The 17,500-nt window shown below is 41.2% G+C and overlaps 1 protein-coding gene across 1 annotated transcript in view; it reads left to right on the top strand.

Annotated features, from left to right (window-relative positions):
* Positions 1 to 4,189: 4,189 nt before the first annotated feature.
* The window catches only part of tox (thymocyte selection-associated high mobility group box), a gene marked incomplete at its 3' end in the record, with an annotated part of 72,161 nt that continues 58,850 nt past the window's right edge, over positions 4,190 to 17,500 (top strand). Inside the window, exon 1 of the mRNA XM_084056990.1 lies at positions 4,190 to 5,027. Coding sequence (XP_083913116.1) covers positions 4,920 to 5,027 — 108 coding nt within the window. The 5' untranslated portion in view covers positions 4,190 to 4,919. The remainder of the gene's footprint in view (positions 5,028 to 17,500) is intronic.

Here is a 17,500-nt window from a genome sequence, read left to right as displayed (position 1 = left end):
CAGAGCGGAAATAACTTTACGTCATCAGGTGGCCGGAACCACACTCCTTTCTTTTTTAACCGGATCACACGGCTAGTTTAACAACGAATACCAGTGACTCGAGGTTATTATTCTCTCAGTCAAGTACACAAAAACTGAATTAGATATGTAACTACAGGGTAACCGTAACCCTGCGTTTTAACAGCGGGCAACTCCGGGCGATGCCGGGCGATATCGCCCAAAAAGATAAAGAAAATCCATCTTTCATCGCCCCCCCGCCCACTTCGCCCGATCGCCGGCTCTCATAGACTTTCATTATATTTTTGGGCGACGTCGCCCAGAGTTGCCCGCTGTTAAAACGCACCGTCAGTCAGTGCTACAATGTATTGATGAGATGACATGAGTGATGCTGAGTAAAGGACAGACTGTTCAACAAACTAGATATTATTTTGGCGTTTCTGCCTTTATCTGATAGTACAGTGACAGGAGAGCGACGGGGAGAGGTCTCTGGGCTTGGTGATCAAACTTGCAACTTCCTGTCAGGCTGCAACAGAGCCCATATGTGGTGTGTGCCTTAACCACTACTAGGCCATCGGTGTATGCGACCCAAAGATGTGTTTTATTTAACCTGCCAAAGAAAAGAAGATTACATTACATTACATGCAGTCATTTAGCAGACGCTACAATAAGTGCATTCAACATAGGTAGGGAACAAAACTACTAATCACCGGAAGTCTTAAGTGCATTCTCTTCTAAAATAAGCAACTAAGAGTATACCTAGCGCTAAGGTAAAAGTGCAATATATCAGCTACCTGGTCACTCTGTGCTCAGATTAGAGGAGGTATACCTACTGCCACTTTATATTGAAACTAAAATGTGGGGTCCCTCAAGGGAGCATTTTAGGTCCACTCCTTTTTTTTAATTTATGTTAATGACATTAATCAGTTGTGATTGCAATTAGTTTTTGTTTGCTGACGATGCAGCACTCCTGGTCTCTCACAAGGAGAAATCAGTGGTTGAAACACTACTTAGCAATGAACTAAAACAAAATTAGCATCTGATTATCAGATAATAAATTGTCTCTGCATCTCGAGAAAACAGAGTAAATTCTTTTTGGGTCAAATGTAAATTTAAAGAGGTACCCTGGCTTCAGAGTAGTGGTGGGTGATGCTGAAATTGTAGTAAAGAGATTTCTTACTTGGGTTGTATTTTAGAGATTAAACTATCTGGAGAAAGTATGGCTCCAATTTTGTCTGCTCATTTATTTGTGTCATCACTTCCAATTTCACTTGTTTAATGACTGAGTTCTCTGTCCTGATTGGATAAAATTGGTATCCTGACCTGAAAATGCATTTTCTATTTAATAAAGAGCTGGAGAGACATGGAGACTCCTGATACTGAACAAACACTCTGTAGCAATGAGTAGAATCAGAACATAAAGCTATTTAACACTTCTTTTAACCAAAGAAAATCACTTACCCTACCTTTAACCAAAGGGTAAATCATTTAGCCAGAATATCAATATATAGAGATAAAGGTCTGGTGCAAATTTACATTTTGGCAGTGGCACTCATTCAGTGTCCTTTTGATTATGCCTGCACATCATGGTATAATGGTATCACTATGATCCTAAAAAATAAATTGCAGACCTCCAAAAAAATAAACTTAGGTTGATCCACAAGCTCCACCCCAGAACTCATCTCCTCCCGACTCATGTTAGTAGCCTTGCTTGGCTTAGAATGGAGCAGAGAGTGTCGTTTATGAAAATGTGTGTGTTCCCATTGTAAGACATGAGGCACCCAAGTACTTATGCAAATACTTTATTAAGGTTAGTGATGATACTCCACTAGGGGTAGTGCCACTAATTTTGTTCCATGCAAGTTAAAGTGGTTTTGGAAATACATGAAATGGGTTGCCTATGGTCACAACATGTATTAGAAATACTACTGGCTTTAAGTCCTCCCTAAAGAGTTTTCTAAGTACCACATGGTCCTGATTCTTTAACTAAATTCTATGTATTTTATTGTTTTTAACTGTATTTATGGGACCGCAATGGAAACAAGCCGTTAGGCTTTATCGTGTTATCCTTTTGACCAAAATGTGTGATTTTTGTTCCGTCAAACTTGTCAATAAATCAATCAATCAATACAAATAAAAAAAGAACAGATTGTTATGTTGGGTTGGTGCAGATCTCTTTTATTGGAGGGTCCGAGAAGAGAACATTTTCAGGTGGGTTGCAAAATTTCAGCCAATCAGGAGAGAGTACCCATTTATCAGCTTCAGATTTTTATAGTGCCAGTTCCAATTTTGTCTGCTAATTTATTCGTGTCATCACTTTCCATTTCACTTGTTACTTATCCTGTCTGAGTTCTCTATCCTGATTGGATAAAAATTGGATCCCGACCAATGCTTATGCTTATTACCATGGTAGCCTATCCCAGTGGTTCTCAACCTTTCCAGGTTGTGACCCCCCAAAATAATCATATTTGAACTGGTGCAGATACCCTGTATACACTTATAGGCCTATGTTGGTTTGTTGAGTGAGAAAACAATGTTGTACATTAAGGACATTTTCCTGGGGACCCCCACCCCACTAAAACAACAACAACAACAATACAAAAACAAAACGCAGCCATAGCTGAATGGTTAGTGAACCTGCCTAGGGAGCCAGAGGTCCTGGTTGCCCCCGGTTCGATTCCAGGCCAGATCAGCATATGTGTCGATGAAATGAAATTTGTCCCTGAGCAAGACTCTTAACCCCTAATTGCTCACAGGTTCTCATTGGAAACAAGACCGCAAGGACTTTCATGAACGACCTGTTAAAAGGAATTATCCTTATGTCCGGACCCCCCCAAACAACAACAACACAAAAACAAAACTAAAATAATGTCCGGACCCCCCAAAACAACAACACAAAAACAAAACTAAAATCAGGCATTAAGTGCACTTAGCTCTGGTCCATAGCGTTAGAAGGAGTTCTCCTTAACGCTATGGGACTTTCGAGCCGTTGCCCTCACACCCCAGGTTGCATAGCCTCTCGTCTTTAGTGAAAATAAAAAATACACTTTCGCTACTCACCAAAACAAAGACGGTATTATAGAGTTGAAAGCCTACTTTCCCTAGTGGGAACACTCTGAGCCCCCCACCTCACGTCTAAAATACACTTTTTGGCCAGAAAATAAAATATTTCACCGGAAAGAAAAATCTGGTCAATAGAATAATTCCATTGACCGGATCTGTAGAGGGCGCAGTGGAGCAACCAAACTTTGTTTTTCCTTCCGGTGATTTTTTTTTTCTTTTCTGGCCAAATAGTGTATTTTATACGTAAGGTGGGGGGCTCCGGGTGTCCCCACTAAGAAAAGTAGGCTTTCAACCTCTTAAAACCGTCTTTGTTTTGATGAGTTCTTTATTTTTTACTAAAGACGAGAGGCTGTACTACCAAAACAAAGGGTTTCCCCTACCGCGGGCGTGAGGAGAAAGGATCATAGCGTAATGGAGAACTCCTTCTAACGCTACAGACTAGCCCTGAAACGTGACTGTCATATCATGACATGACTGTCATATCATGACATGATTTTTATTTTATTTTTACATTTACAACCCGTACATACATCTACATAAACGTTCAAATTTCAAATATAAAGTGTTTATCCCACGGCCATAGATGTAACAAGTTAAAACGCCCGGTTCTAAGTACCCGTATCTTCCGTATTGTTCAATAAAAAGCATTTTAATCCGATTGGCAGCCATTTTTTCATAGAGTTACAGAGTATCAGAGTGCAATACACCTCCCAACCAACAGGGTCGCGCAATTGAAAGCATATAGAGAAAATGGCCACCAATCAGATTACATTTCTTTTTATTGAACAATATAGAAGATAAAGGTACTTAAACCCAGGCGTTTTAACTTGTTACATTTATGGCCGTGGGATCAGCGCTTTATATTTGCAATTTGAACGTTCATGTAGATGGACGGGTTGTAAATGTAGAACTGTCATAAACCAGGAACAAGTAGCGCCATGACGCTTGTGGCAGACGAGCGTCATGTGAACCATAAAGTGCACTTACACCGGCGCTCCCTCTAGATGGAGCCTTCAGAGTCCTTTGTATGAATGGTGCGGGAAGCAGCAGCAGCTAGACTAGGACTAGAGAACAGAACAGAACAGCAAACAGTCAGACAGACACTCTCACTCAGAGACCTACTACAACAGGGACGATACGAACCGCCTCTAACCGCCGGGACACCTCAGTGTTTGTCTTTAACCGACGGAGGAGACACCTCAGTGTTTGTCTTTAACCGACGGGGAGGACACCACCACAAACTTAACGAGGAAAAGGACTTATTTATGCTGTCAGCAGGGGACCCTCGAACGGCGTAATTTGCGTAAAAACAAAAGTCACTTCTTCTCCTCCTCGCTGTTAGAACCGTGGTGGAACAGAACAGAACAGAAGAGAAGTTTGATCCTCCTGTGTGTAAAGAAGCGACAGACTGAGGATTATTTATTCATCCACTAAACTTGGTGGTTAGGATCTGAGCTGTTTTTTTAAACAGCTTTATTGCTGATAAAGAGGACTTTTTTTGCACGCTTGTTTATTCCTATAAGGACATTTTTAAGCGCCGAACTGAAACGCACACCTTATATATATATATCTGTGGGATATAATACAAAATAAGAAGAGCGCCACTTGCGCACTCTTCGTCGTTTTATTGTTATTTCACTTAAAGAAACATCTCAAAAACGGTGTTTTTTTTTAGAGAGAGATCTTTATTTCTAACTCCAGGGGAGTCGTGTGAGAGATTTTAGAAGTTTACGAAGCCGAAGGATCGAAGGAGAGAGAGAGGACAAGGAGAGAGAGAAACCGACAGAGAGAGGGAGACGGGACAAGGCGAGAGAGGACAAGGATTCCCACCAGAGAAGTGGATGTTGGGGTGAACCACCATGGATGTGAGAGTTTACCCAGTGCCTCCTCAGCCTCTGGCCGCTCCAGAGCTCCCCAGGCTGGGCCAGTTCTCCTCCTCCTACCCGGAGCTGTCCTTCGGGAACAAGGTGAGACACAGACTATACTACAGTGATTCCACCATTCTTTTTCTCTCCTTCTCTTTTCCTTTCTTTGCTTTATTCAGACCCCTAAAAGGTACATTTTGATCAAATCGTGTTAAGCAATCGTAAGCCTTGGATCAAGACTATACCATAGATGTATTTTATCGAGTTGGACACAAGTCAGACTATAAAAATACAATGATAGTCAAATGAAAATTAAATACTATGATAGTCTTGGTCCAAGGCTATATATCTGCTACACTCTTGGAGTTACAGACCCGTAAAAGGTCAATTTGGTTCCTATCAATCATTTTTTAATCAATCTATATCTGTATAAAGTCATTATGATGATCTAGATACCATTATGAGCGCCTATACATTGTCTGTAATTTAATGAGACCCTTATAGTCAAACTTCAGCCGCTCTGCACAGTTTGAATGGCAATTAATTGTGTAATTGATAATTGAGCTGATGCTGCAGCCTGTAGAAGTTATAATAACTCTTCTTATTTTTGTTGATTGATTGAATACTTTATTAGTCAGCAATGTAAACAGCACGTGGTACGCTACAGTCAGACATTAAGGCTAAAAAGGATAACACACAAAAAAGTCATGGGGACTTGTTTCCATTGTGGTCCTATATGTAGGCCTATTCAATTAATCAACATAGTAATAACATAGTAATAATGTATTATTGTGTAATGACATAATAAAACATCAAGAAATACAAAACATTAAATGTATGTGTTGATGGATTGAATACATACCACAATGGAAACAAGTCCCCAGGACTTTTTTTGGTGTCATCCTTTTTAGCCTAAATGTCTTGACTGTAACCACGTGCTGTTTACATTTCTGTCTATTAAAGTATTCAATCAATCAATCAATACAAAGGAGGAAAAGGGGAAAACGTGAGTGAATGACACCTCCTTCTCTTTTCTATGGGAATTTACATATACCTCCCCTTGTGCTGCTCTCCTCCTGAGAGGAGGTGATTTTTTTTGAAAGAAACCAGGGATTTACATCTTTAGTGTACTTAATGTTCATTGTCATTCTCTGTTGTTGTTTGCTACTGCTTTGTTTAGATTTGTTTTTGTTGTTGTTTGCTACTGCTTTGTTTCTAGCTTTTGACTACATTATATGCCTTTTATTTAGCTTTGTGAATTAGACTATGGTCTATTTTCTGCCCTTGTTTTGGAAAGCACTTTGGCTTAAATGTCCAATACAAATAAACTTGACTTGACTTGGAATTGAAAACCAAATGAAAGCAGAATGTGCCACCATTCTAAGTTATAAATATGTGTGAAACACACCTACTGCCATGTGTTTCACACTGTATAGTATAGGCTACAATAGTGTAAGATTATGAGTTATCTTAAAATAGAAAGAAGTCCTGGAATAGTTCTTTTCCTGTTGGCTTCAGGCTCGGGTTACATTACAGCCATACTTCTGCAATGCGATAATCTAAAAATGATATTGGTGCACGCGTGCACGCACACACACACACACACACACACACACACACACACACACACACACACACACACACTCACACACACACACACACACACACACACACACACACACACACACACACACACACACACACACACACACACACACACACACACACACACACACACACACACACACACACACACACACACACACACACACACACACACTGTATATGCGCGCACACGCACGCACAGCTAGTGGAGGGGAGGGTATAGAGCAGGAAACAAGGCAGCTATAGAGCATTGGTTCTCAAAGTGGGGTCCGGGGACCCCCAGGGGTCTTTGGGATAGATCTGCTATTTTCAAAAATAGCAGATCTACAAGCTCAGAGTGCCGCGCTATGAGCTTGCAGATCTGCTATTTTTGAAAAATCCTGGCACAAAAATATTTTTTGAGACAGGGGGCCCGCAGCCAAAAAGAACCCATCATTTTGGGGGTCCTTGACATGTAAAAGTTTGAGAACTACTGAGCTATAGAGTATAATAACAAATGACATCATTATAGAGTTGCACAACAAACCATGCTACTGTACTATACAACATGACTCATGTGGTTGGTTATCATATCAGCTGGTTTGCTGTCCAGGAACCTATTACTGTGTAGCTGTAGCCTTCCTTACAGCCTGGGACCAAAGGCTCATTATAACATTATAACATGCAACAACAACATCACAGACTGTGATATGTGCATGCCAGTGTTGCCATGTCTGCTTATTATTTATAAGCGACTTTGGGCTTGTTTTTCTGTAACGTTGCTTGTAAATATTGGTGGTTGCAGGTTTTTTTTTGGGCTTGTTTCTTTGCTTATTTGAGCTTGTTTCCTAATGTTGTTAATAAACCAGTGGTTCTCAAACATTTTCACGTCAAGGACCCCCAAATTGATATGTAATTGACCGCGTTATCCCCATCTGAAAACATTTTGTGCCAGGGACCCCTGTACAAGATTTATGTTGTTAAAATGTTTCAACAATAATTTGTTGTTGAAAATAGCAGCATCTACAAGCTCACAACGAGCTTGTAGATCTGCTATTTTCAAATAGCCAATGCATATAGGTAAATGCCTCATATACCCTAGCCCTTGGCGCTTCTTTTGGGCTTGTTTTCGTAGACCCGGTTGCTTATTTCTCTCGCAAGATCTGGCAACACTGGTGCACACCCTCCGGAAACGAGTCTGTGACCTATTGTGAGTCTCAAGCCGATAGTTTGTTAGGGCAGCACTTATCTAATGTGAGTTATACCTGCAAGCAGTCAATTAGCTCTGGCGTTAACTTAAAGGCATAGTTTGTAACTTTGCACTGTGTTTACATAACAAACCCATTTCCCTCTATATTATCAGCAGTCATCAGCCACTGGAGTACTAGTGTGGTGGCGTTTGTTTACCTACAGAAACACATTGCCCTCTCGCTGTATTATGGTGTTTTCACTGTTTGCTCTGGGAGCCCAAATAAAAATGTCCCTGTCTACCAAAACAATAGTCAATCAACCAACCAGCAGTAATAAAAGGGTTTGATAGGGCAGTAGTAGCATCATATCGGTCCAGCTTCAGTTATACTTGGTTGCGTGTCAGTCAGTGTTGATTTTGACAGCAAATTTTGACTCAGTTTTAGTCATAGTCTTTTGAATAAAATTCCATTTAGTTTTAGTCATATTTTAGTCATTTGAAATGTTTAAGGTTTTGTCTAGTTTTAGTTAGATTAAATATCATAAGATTTTAGTCGACTAAATCTGCAGTTGATTTAGTCGACTAAAATGTATTTTTGGCGGTGCCTTGATGGCGTCATAATGGCTGATTTTACACTTAGTTGCATGCTGAAAATAGCCGATCTACAAGCTCACAACGTGTCGCGCTGCGACGCGTTGTGAGCTTGTAGATCTGCTACTTTCAGAGCGCAACTAAACAGAAAATTACTTGTCTTTTAGTTCTACCTGGATCTCTTCTCCACTCCCTAGTTTTTATTTGTTGACGAAATTGTCAATATATTTAGTCTTAGTTTTAGTCATCGTAGCTTAGTTTTTATTTAGTTTTCGTCAGTGGATAAAGGTATAGTCGACCGTCATTTTTCGTCATAGTTTTAATCGACGAAACCAACACTGTATTAACACTGTACTGGTGTCAGTGTCTCGAAAATCGAAAATAGCCGATCTAGATTAGCTATTTTTGGTGCGCAACACCGACTTACAACTAAGTAAGTATAAAGTTCTTTCTGATGTCTGTCACGTCATGTACCATCGGCACCGTCATGTTGGAGCTAGAGCTCTACTGAACCTGTTCATCTGATCTGTGCTGAGTGAGTGGACTCGCTCACTGTTGTTGTCCCTCTATACTTCCAGGCCTGTATAGGTATAGCATGAATGGACATGGACGTATCATCACAGTCAACAGTGTAATCATTTACAGACTGCTTTTAATTCTTCCCTGTTCTCTCTCTCGCTGACTCAGTGACTTTCAGGTGATTGACCACATAATCATTTACAGGCTGGTTTTGCACCCTTGTTGTTTAATGGACTTAATGACGGGCACTTAGCGACTGCTTTGCGCGCACACACACACACACACACACACACGCACGCACGCACGTACGCACACGCGCACACACACACACACAGCTTGGGCACCGTCGGACCGATTGACTTCTTGGCGTGTGTGTGTCACCGATGACCAGTGATGGAAAGTAACATTTACTCAAGTACTGTACTTGATTACAATTTTGAAATATATACTGAGCTTGTAGATCCACTGGCTATATACTGGATTATTTCCAATTTTCAGTATTTTACTTTTACTCCACTACAATTATTTGACAGCTTTACTTACAAGTTACTTTGTAGATTTTAATTATTATTACAAAACATACATTAACCACTTCAGCCCATACATTCTGGCCATTTGAAAATAGCAGATCTACAAGCTCACAATGCGTCGCGATGCGACACATTGTGAGCTTGTAGATCTGCTATTTTCAAGTGCTGAGTGGGAATCGAAAACCACGTATGTGTATGCCTCTATCTGTCTGTCTGTCTGTCTGTCCGTGGGTCTGTGGTGGACACACCACATCTCTGTGTCTCTGTTGACATGATCAGGGGTCCCCTTATAATCTCCATATTTACTAGATTGGTCCGGTACCACACTGGATATATGGTACCCTGGGAACCGCTACAGCGGACAGATACTCTGACAACAAGTACAACGGATATTGCATAAACAGATGAGACATGCATCGATTGCATAACCAACTTTTCATCCTTCCTGAGTAGGCCAGCCAGTGCCCGTTTTATAAATAACACGATTGATTGTAGTGCCTAACCAGTGCTGTGTTCCAGTGTTGATTTTGACAGCAAATTTGAAAGTTTTTAGTTTTAGTTTGTGTCTAGTTTCAGTCGACAACATATCATAAGATTATAGTGGACTAAATCTACAGTTGATTTAGTCGACTAAAATGTATTGTGGCGGTGCCTTGATGGCGTCGTAATGGCTGATTTTACACTCGGTTGCATGCTGAAAATAGCAGATCTACAAGCTCACAACGCGACGCGTTGTGAGCTTGTAGATCTGCTATTTTCAGCATGCACACCCTAGCGCAACCAAACATAAAATGCCTTTCCACTAGTCCCTCACTAACATTTTAGTCTAGTTTTTATTTGTTGACGAAATTGTCAATATATTTAGTCTTAGTTTTAGTCATCATAGCTTAGTTTTTATTTCGTTTTCGGCAGTGAAAAAAGGTATTCGACGAACATCTTTCGTCATAGTTTTAGTCGACGAAATCAACGCTGTTGTGTTCTACAGCGTAGAACCTTTTTTGTGTTTTTGTTTAAAGCGTAGCCCTCTATACCAACCCATCAGTGGTGTAAGGTAACAAAGTACATTTACTCAAGTACTGTACTTAAGTACAACACTCAAGTATCCTGTACAAAGACACACCACTACATAATGCAGGTAGTGGGTCATCCAGCAGAGCTGCTATCAAATATTAGGCCCTGTCTCAATCATAACAACATCATTACCAGTTGGTTCCTTAAACCACTTGTCTTAAACCCCAACAACCTCCATATTCTGGGGGGAAACATTAGCCGGATCTACATAAGCTTGTAGATCTGCTATTTTTTGGCAAAAGGATTTGGTGTACTGCAGACGGTCTCTTTTTAAAATTTTCATTGAATACTTTATTGGTCAGAAATGTAAACAGCATGGAGGTACAGTAAGACATTAAGGCTAAAAAAGGATAACACAAAAAAAGTCCTGTGGACTTAAACCATTATAGGACCACGATGGAATCAAGTGGTTCACTTAGCCTAGCGGTTTGACGTGCGTACCGGCTGCAGAGATTGACTGACGTCTCATAATTGTTCTCTGGCCGTTGTGTAAAGAGCTGCTGGTATTAATACATGTACAACACTGCACTCACACACACACACACAGAGAGAGAGAGAGAGAGAGAGAGAGAGAGAGAGAGAGAGAGAGAGAGAGAGAGAGAGAGAGAGAGAGAGAGAGAGAGAGAGAGAGAGAGAGAGAGAGAGAGAGAGAGAGAGAGAGAGAGAGAGAGAGAGGAGAGAGAGAGAGAGAGAGAGAGAGAGAGAGAGAGAGAGAGAGAGAGAGAGAGGAGAGAGAGAGAGAAAGAGAATTGGTTCTGGGAAAGAGAGAGAGAGAGAGAGGGAGAGAGAGAATTGGTTCTGCGCAGTGGTAGAAAAAGTACTCAAATTCTTTACTTAAGTAAAAGTATCAATACTGTCATATAAAAATACTCCGTTACAAGTAAAAGTCCAGAATTAAAAATGTACTTGAGTAAAGGTACAAAAAGTATTGGCATCAAAATGTACGTAAAGTACCAAAAGTAAAAGTACTAAAATGTTTGAAAATAGCAGATCTACAAGCTCACAACGCGTCGCGATGCGACGCGTTGTGAGCTTGTAGATCTGCTATTTTCAAGTAGCCGATGTATAAAATATGGCTAAAGTGGTTAATGCATGTTTCATAATATCATAATTTATATCTGAAAAGTAACTAGTAACTAAAGTTTTCAAATAATTGTAGTGGAATAAAAGTACAATATTTGCGTCTGAGATGTAGTGGAGTAGAAGTAAAAGTATTGGAAATTGGAAATACTCCAGTAAAGTACAAATACCTCAAAAGTGTACTTAAGTACAGTACTTACGTAAATGTACTTAGTTACTTTCCACCACTGGTTCTGGGAAAGAGAGAGAGAGAGAGAGAGAGAGAGGGAGAGAGAGAGAGCTTATAAAGAGAATGAGGGAGAAGGCTAGAGGATTGGGGGTAGGGATAGCAGAGAGGGAGAGAGAGAGAGAGAGAGAGAGGGAGAGAGAGAGAGAGAACAGAGGGAGAGAAGGCAGATTGGGGGTAGGGATGTTGTAGCAGAGAGAGAGAGAGAGAGAGAGGAGAGAGAGAGTTAGTTTGTGGGGGGTTGGGCCGATAGGTTTGTACTATATTTCTCTGTCTTGATTCACAGCTCTCTGTCTGTCTGTCTGATAGAAGAGATCATATTGCTCTGCTGGAGTGAGAGATAGAGAGAATGTGGAGAGAGGGAGAGACAGACAGACAGAGAGAGAGAGAGAGAGGGGGGAGAGAGAGGATAAATAGATCTGAGAATAAAACAGAAGAGATGTGTATATGTCATGTATCTTTGTTTTTCGTCTGTGTGTCAGAGAGAGAGAGAGAGAGAGAGAGAGAGAGAGAGAGAGAGAGAGAGAGAGAGAGAGATATAGAGAGAGAGAGACGACAGGCACAGAAGAGCTAGAGATACTCATGTAAACGTGTTGTGTTGTGTTGTGTTGTGTTGTGTATTTGTACATGTGGACTTACTGGGGATGTAGCCTGTTGTAGGCTCATTAAAAATGGAAGATTGGACCAAAATACCATGCCCACTAGTGTGTGTGTGTGTGTGTGTGTGTGTGTGTGTGTGTGTGTGTGTGTGTGTGTGTGTGTGTGTGTGTGTGTGTGTGTGTGTGTGTGTGTGTGTGTGTGTGTGTGTGTGTGTGTGTGTGTGTGTGTGTGTGTGTGTGTGTGTGTGTGTGTGTGTGTGTGCGTGTGTGCGTTCGGTGAAATATAGCAAATGCAACCTATTTCCGTGGTCATCGCGACAATTGATACAGACATTGCAATACTAGTTTCCACCAGCAGGGTGGTTTAGCGTACACCTGTTATACTCTACTCTACGCGGTGCCTTATGGGAGAATCTCCGCCTATAACGCTACGTCCGGTGACATCTAAATTAAATGTATAGTGGCGGGAAGGACCAGCAGAAATAATGGCTGCAGACAAACCATAATTCATATCATTCACCATTGATATGAAGAACTGCCCTGAAGTCCTTGCAGTGGTTTCTTTTTTTTATATCTTACCAACTGTTACCATTGAATTTATGGCATCACCAGTCATATAGGTATAGACAAAGATCTCCCATCGTCTGGTTGACAGATTTTGTGAGAGAAATAAGCAACCAGGTCTAGGAAAACAACCACAGAAGAGAAGTGACTATAGGCCACACTTTAACCCATTAAGACCTGAGGTGATTCTTAAAAAAAATCTAAATCCTAACTAAAAAAAATCTTTTCAAGATTTTTCAAAAATAGCAGATCTACAAGTTCATAGCGCGGCACTCGGTGCCGCGCTATGAGCTTGTATATCTGCTAGTTTTGAATAGCCAAAGACATCTAAGGTGACACAGATGCGTTCCAGGTCTTGATGGGTTAAACCTATATATACTGTATACATCGGCTATTTGAAAATCTACAAGCTCACAGCGACGCGTTGTGAGCTTGTAGATCTGCTATTCTTGAAATAAAAGGTGGAACATTTGGAATATTTTTGAGACATTCTAACAAACTCTAATCTGAAAACATTTGAGAACCACTGGTTTAAATAATTTAAAAACCAGCAATATTTACAAGCAACTTTACAGAAAAAAGAAGCCCAAGCTTGCTTATAATAAGCAGACATGGCAACACTGGCTAGGACGCGAGGTTAGTTTTACTGTAGCTGTGATGATGGGTGTAGATAACACTTCTTTGTTGATGGCTGTACTGAACACTAACACTCTGCTGCCAAGGGCGTGATTTAAACGAGCTGTGGTTTAGAAGTGCCGCATCTCAGATATGATCGCAGTATGCTTTTGCCATCATATGGCATAGCAGTGGAACCATTTTCTGGTTCCACTCCTAAACAGTCAATGCATTTTCCCCATTGACATTTCCAAAAATATTTATATCAATTATTTTAAGCCTAGAATCAAGCCATCCAGGGTCCTGGTGAACCATAAAACGTTTGATTAAGTGAAAAAACCTTTTTGAAAACGGCAAAACAAAGGGTATTTATTAAATATAGTATATCATAACATGTTTAATGGTCATGATTCACCAGTACCCTGGATGGCTTTGATTCTAGGCTTAAATGAATTGATATAAATATTTTTGGAAATGTCAATGGGGAAAATGCATTGACTATTTTGGAGTGGAACCAGAAAATGGCCCGCCACTGCTATGCCCTGTACTCTCTGAACTGTAGCGCTCCTCATTGGCAATATGGATGTGTTGTATTTTGGTTATTATGGCGGATCTTATCTATTCTGTTAGTATGTCTTGTTCTCTCCTCGCACGACTGAAGCTCAACAGTCATTAATTTGTAAATGTGAAGTTTTACTGTTGAGTGAGAAAACAATGTTGCACATTAAGCTAATCATCTGGGGATGCTGTACGAGTCTAGTTGATGGGGAGACGAGACATGATTCACAATGTCCCAGAGTCTCAGATAAAGTACCACAGTTGTTCTCAAAGTGTGGGGACCGTGAGGGAGTTCCAGGGGGTCCCCAGCTAAATGATAGATAGTTAGGAACCAAATGGACCCTTATGGGTCTGTAACTCAGAGAGTGCACAAATGGAATCAAATGGACCCTAACGGGTCCATTTGATTCCATTTGTACACTCTCAGAGTTAAATTAACATTGATTTTATGATGCAAATTGGGGTACAAGAGATACGTAGCCTAAAGCATGTCAAACTGGGGGTCCTTGAAATTAAAATGCTTGAAAATGCCTCGGCATATCTTTTCAAATGGGGGTCCGTGGGCTAATACGTGTCAATTTGGGGGTCCTTGACATGAGAAAGTTTGAGAACCACTGAAGTAGCAGACATCAGTGTGGTGGGGAGAGGATAGGCTGCTACACCTGCTTTGAGTTCAAAATGTTTGCTTAAAAAAACATATATTCAAAGATTTGCACACATTTTCACGATTTAAAAAAAAAAAAAAAATAGCAGATCTACAAGCTCGTAGCGCGGCACTCGGTGCCGTGCTACGAGCTTGTATATCTGCTATTTTTGAATAGCCCATAGTATAAAATAATGGTTATAGCAAAAACGTGTTGCCCTTTTTCTCCCCAATTTAGTCGTCGTTATGCCATTTGATTCCTCCCAACACATGTTGTCACTGCTGTTGTATCCTACTGACTCACCTGCCGGTGAGGAGCCCCCACCAGGAGGATGTAGAGCCTACTCCTCCCGCCCAACATTCCCCGCTGACGCGCTATTATGGATCCCACCGCAGTTCTTGGCAAAACCTGCTGTGATTGGCCAGTAGACGCTGTGATTGACAGTTCTTGTTTTTTTTTGCAACTATGCCTAAACCTAACCTCAACCCTAACCCTGACCTCAGTAAGACTATATGTCTGCCAGGGAGCCAATCAGACACAGGTAAGGCGGGTCTATCCTATTACGTTGCTGGGATTCATAATCCCACCAACGTATCCCACCAAAAATAGCAGATCTTTGGTCTGCTCTTTTTTCCCTCAACACCTATACTTCTTTGCCAAAAATAGCCGATCTACAAGCCCACAACGCCTATAATTTACTTGAGCACCTGCCCCTCAAAATGTCTGTGCACGCCACTGAGCGGCTGATTTAATATGGCAAACCCTGTTGAAACTAAACTAAATGCAGTGGTTCGATCCCACTGTATTATACATGTTACTAAACGTTGAATTCAACAGCCGAGAGAGAGAGAGAGAGAGAGAGAGAGAGAGAGAGAAAGAGAGAGAGAGAGACGGGTGAGAGAGTAATGAAAAAGAAAAGAGTGACACAGAGTGGGAGAGAGGGAGAGAGAGAGAGAGAGAGAGAGAAGCCCTAATGTAAACATAGTTGATTGTGGAAGCTGTGTTAGGTATTTCTAAAGCAAATAGACGAGAGAGAAAGGGGGGGCAGAGAGAGAGAGAGAGACGGTTTGCAAAACGGGGAGAAAAGGTCCAGGGAAACAAAGATGGTCAGGAGAGACGTGAAGAAAGGTGAGGGAGGGGAAAGAAGGCACTGGTTCTGGGACCAGAAGACAGAGTAGCCTATAGAGCAGGGGTCTTCAACGAGACCTTTTTCAGGCTTAGCTGAGAGAGATGAAGCAGGGACCCCCCCACTACATACTGTATAAAATTGTGTTACAAGATGAAAGGGATATTACACTTTCAAACATGTTTGGGGTCATTTTATCGTCTACTCTGGATTTTGTGTTTCACCCCAGACAGTTTTTAAGTTGCATGATTCAGTATTTAAATATTTGATATTAATTTTATCAGACACGCCCCCTACCTATAGAAACCCATTGTAACTTCAAACGTCATTTTGATGATGATATAGATTCATCGAAAACACCCGTCCTTGGTTCTGGTGACTGATATTGTCCCACTAATGCATGAGGGGGCTGTGATTTTTCATTACTTTTTTTTAAATTTATTGTTTATAATTTTGGGGGGAAATGAAACAAATTTAATTCAATACAAAAATGAAATACAATTACTGAAAAAAAGTAATCAAAAACATGGCCCCCTCACATATTAGGAGGGCAGTATGTACGAGTCACCAGAACGGCTGTGTTCAGACGGGTGTTTTTGATGAATCCATCATCTATTCTGATGTGGAGCACAGACTCTCCTAGCTGGTCCCTGGTCTGGGCTGACAGACAGTGAAGGCCCTGCCTGGCATGGTCAGTCACTGGTTTACAATGTACAGGAAGGTCATTGTGAGGCAGATGGGTCAGATAGATCTTAAAGCCAAAAGGTAAATGACCAGCACATAATGTGTATCCCAGCAGGTCTGCCCTGTGTGGGGCTGGCTGATCCCTGACCCCCCTGACATGTGGCTGAGGAGCAGTCACTGTACGGTATGGGTGGACTGGCTAGAGCTGTGATATCATTGCTGTCCTATCAACATATTCTAACTGTTTGTGTTTTTTTGTACATTAAAGGGATAGTTCACCCCCCAAAAATATTTGTTTCTATTGATTATTCACCCCAAGGAGACTTGAATTCATGGATATTGTTTAGTTTTTGTCGCATTCCTAAGCCAATAATTTGATGACCAGTGGACCGGTAGGCAGCGGTTCCGGTTGGAGACACAAAGGAGACTCTTTGTACCGGAACCGCTGCCGGTCATCACATTATTGGCTTAGGAATGCGGGGAAAACTAAAAAATATCCATGAATTCAAGTCTCCATGGGGTGACTAATCGACTAGACATTTTGGGAGTGAACTGTCGCTTTAAATAACGACGCCCTACTTGATCCATACTACAGCGTCACACAACAGTAGCAGATCCGGCCCGGACGGCTGGCGTAGCGGTCCGGACACCTAGGCTGCTTTGCTGCGTGCTGCATTTCCTGTCAGACTACTGTGTACTATCAAATATAGGCAGAAAAAGTCTCAGAAAATAGTCTCCAAGTCTCTGAAAATAGCAGATCTACAAGCTCAGTCTCCAAGAAAATAGTCTCCAAGTCTCCGAGAATAGCAGATCTACAAGATGTGCTTGTAGATGTGCTATTTTCGGAGACTTGGCGTAGAAAGAAAAAGAGCAGACCAAGTACAGAGCCAACCGTCAAACGGGCAAACAAAAGTAGCAGATCTTCAAGCCCAAAACAAGTCGGTTTGCTTGGATGTGTTCAAAGATATATATGGGACTATGAGGGTGTAGTTCTT

Source organism: Gymnoscopelus microlampas (assembly GCF_963454915.1).
Source record: "Gymnoscopelus microlampas genome assembly, chromosome: 5".
Taxonomy (NCBI): Eukaryota; Metazoa; Chordata; class Actinopteri; order Myctophiformes; family Myctophidae; genus Gymnoscopelus; species Gymnoscopelus microlampas.
Note: the sequence above shows the minus strand (reverse complement) of the source record. Positions and strands in the feature narration are given on the sequence as shown.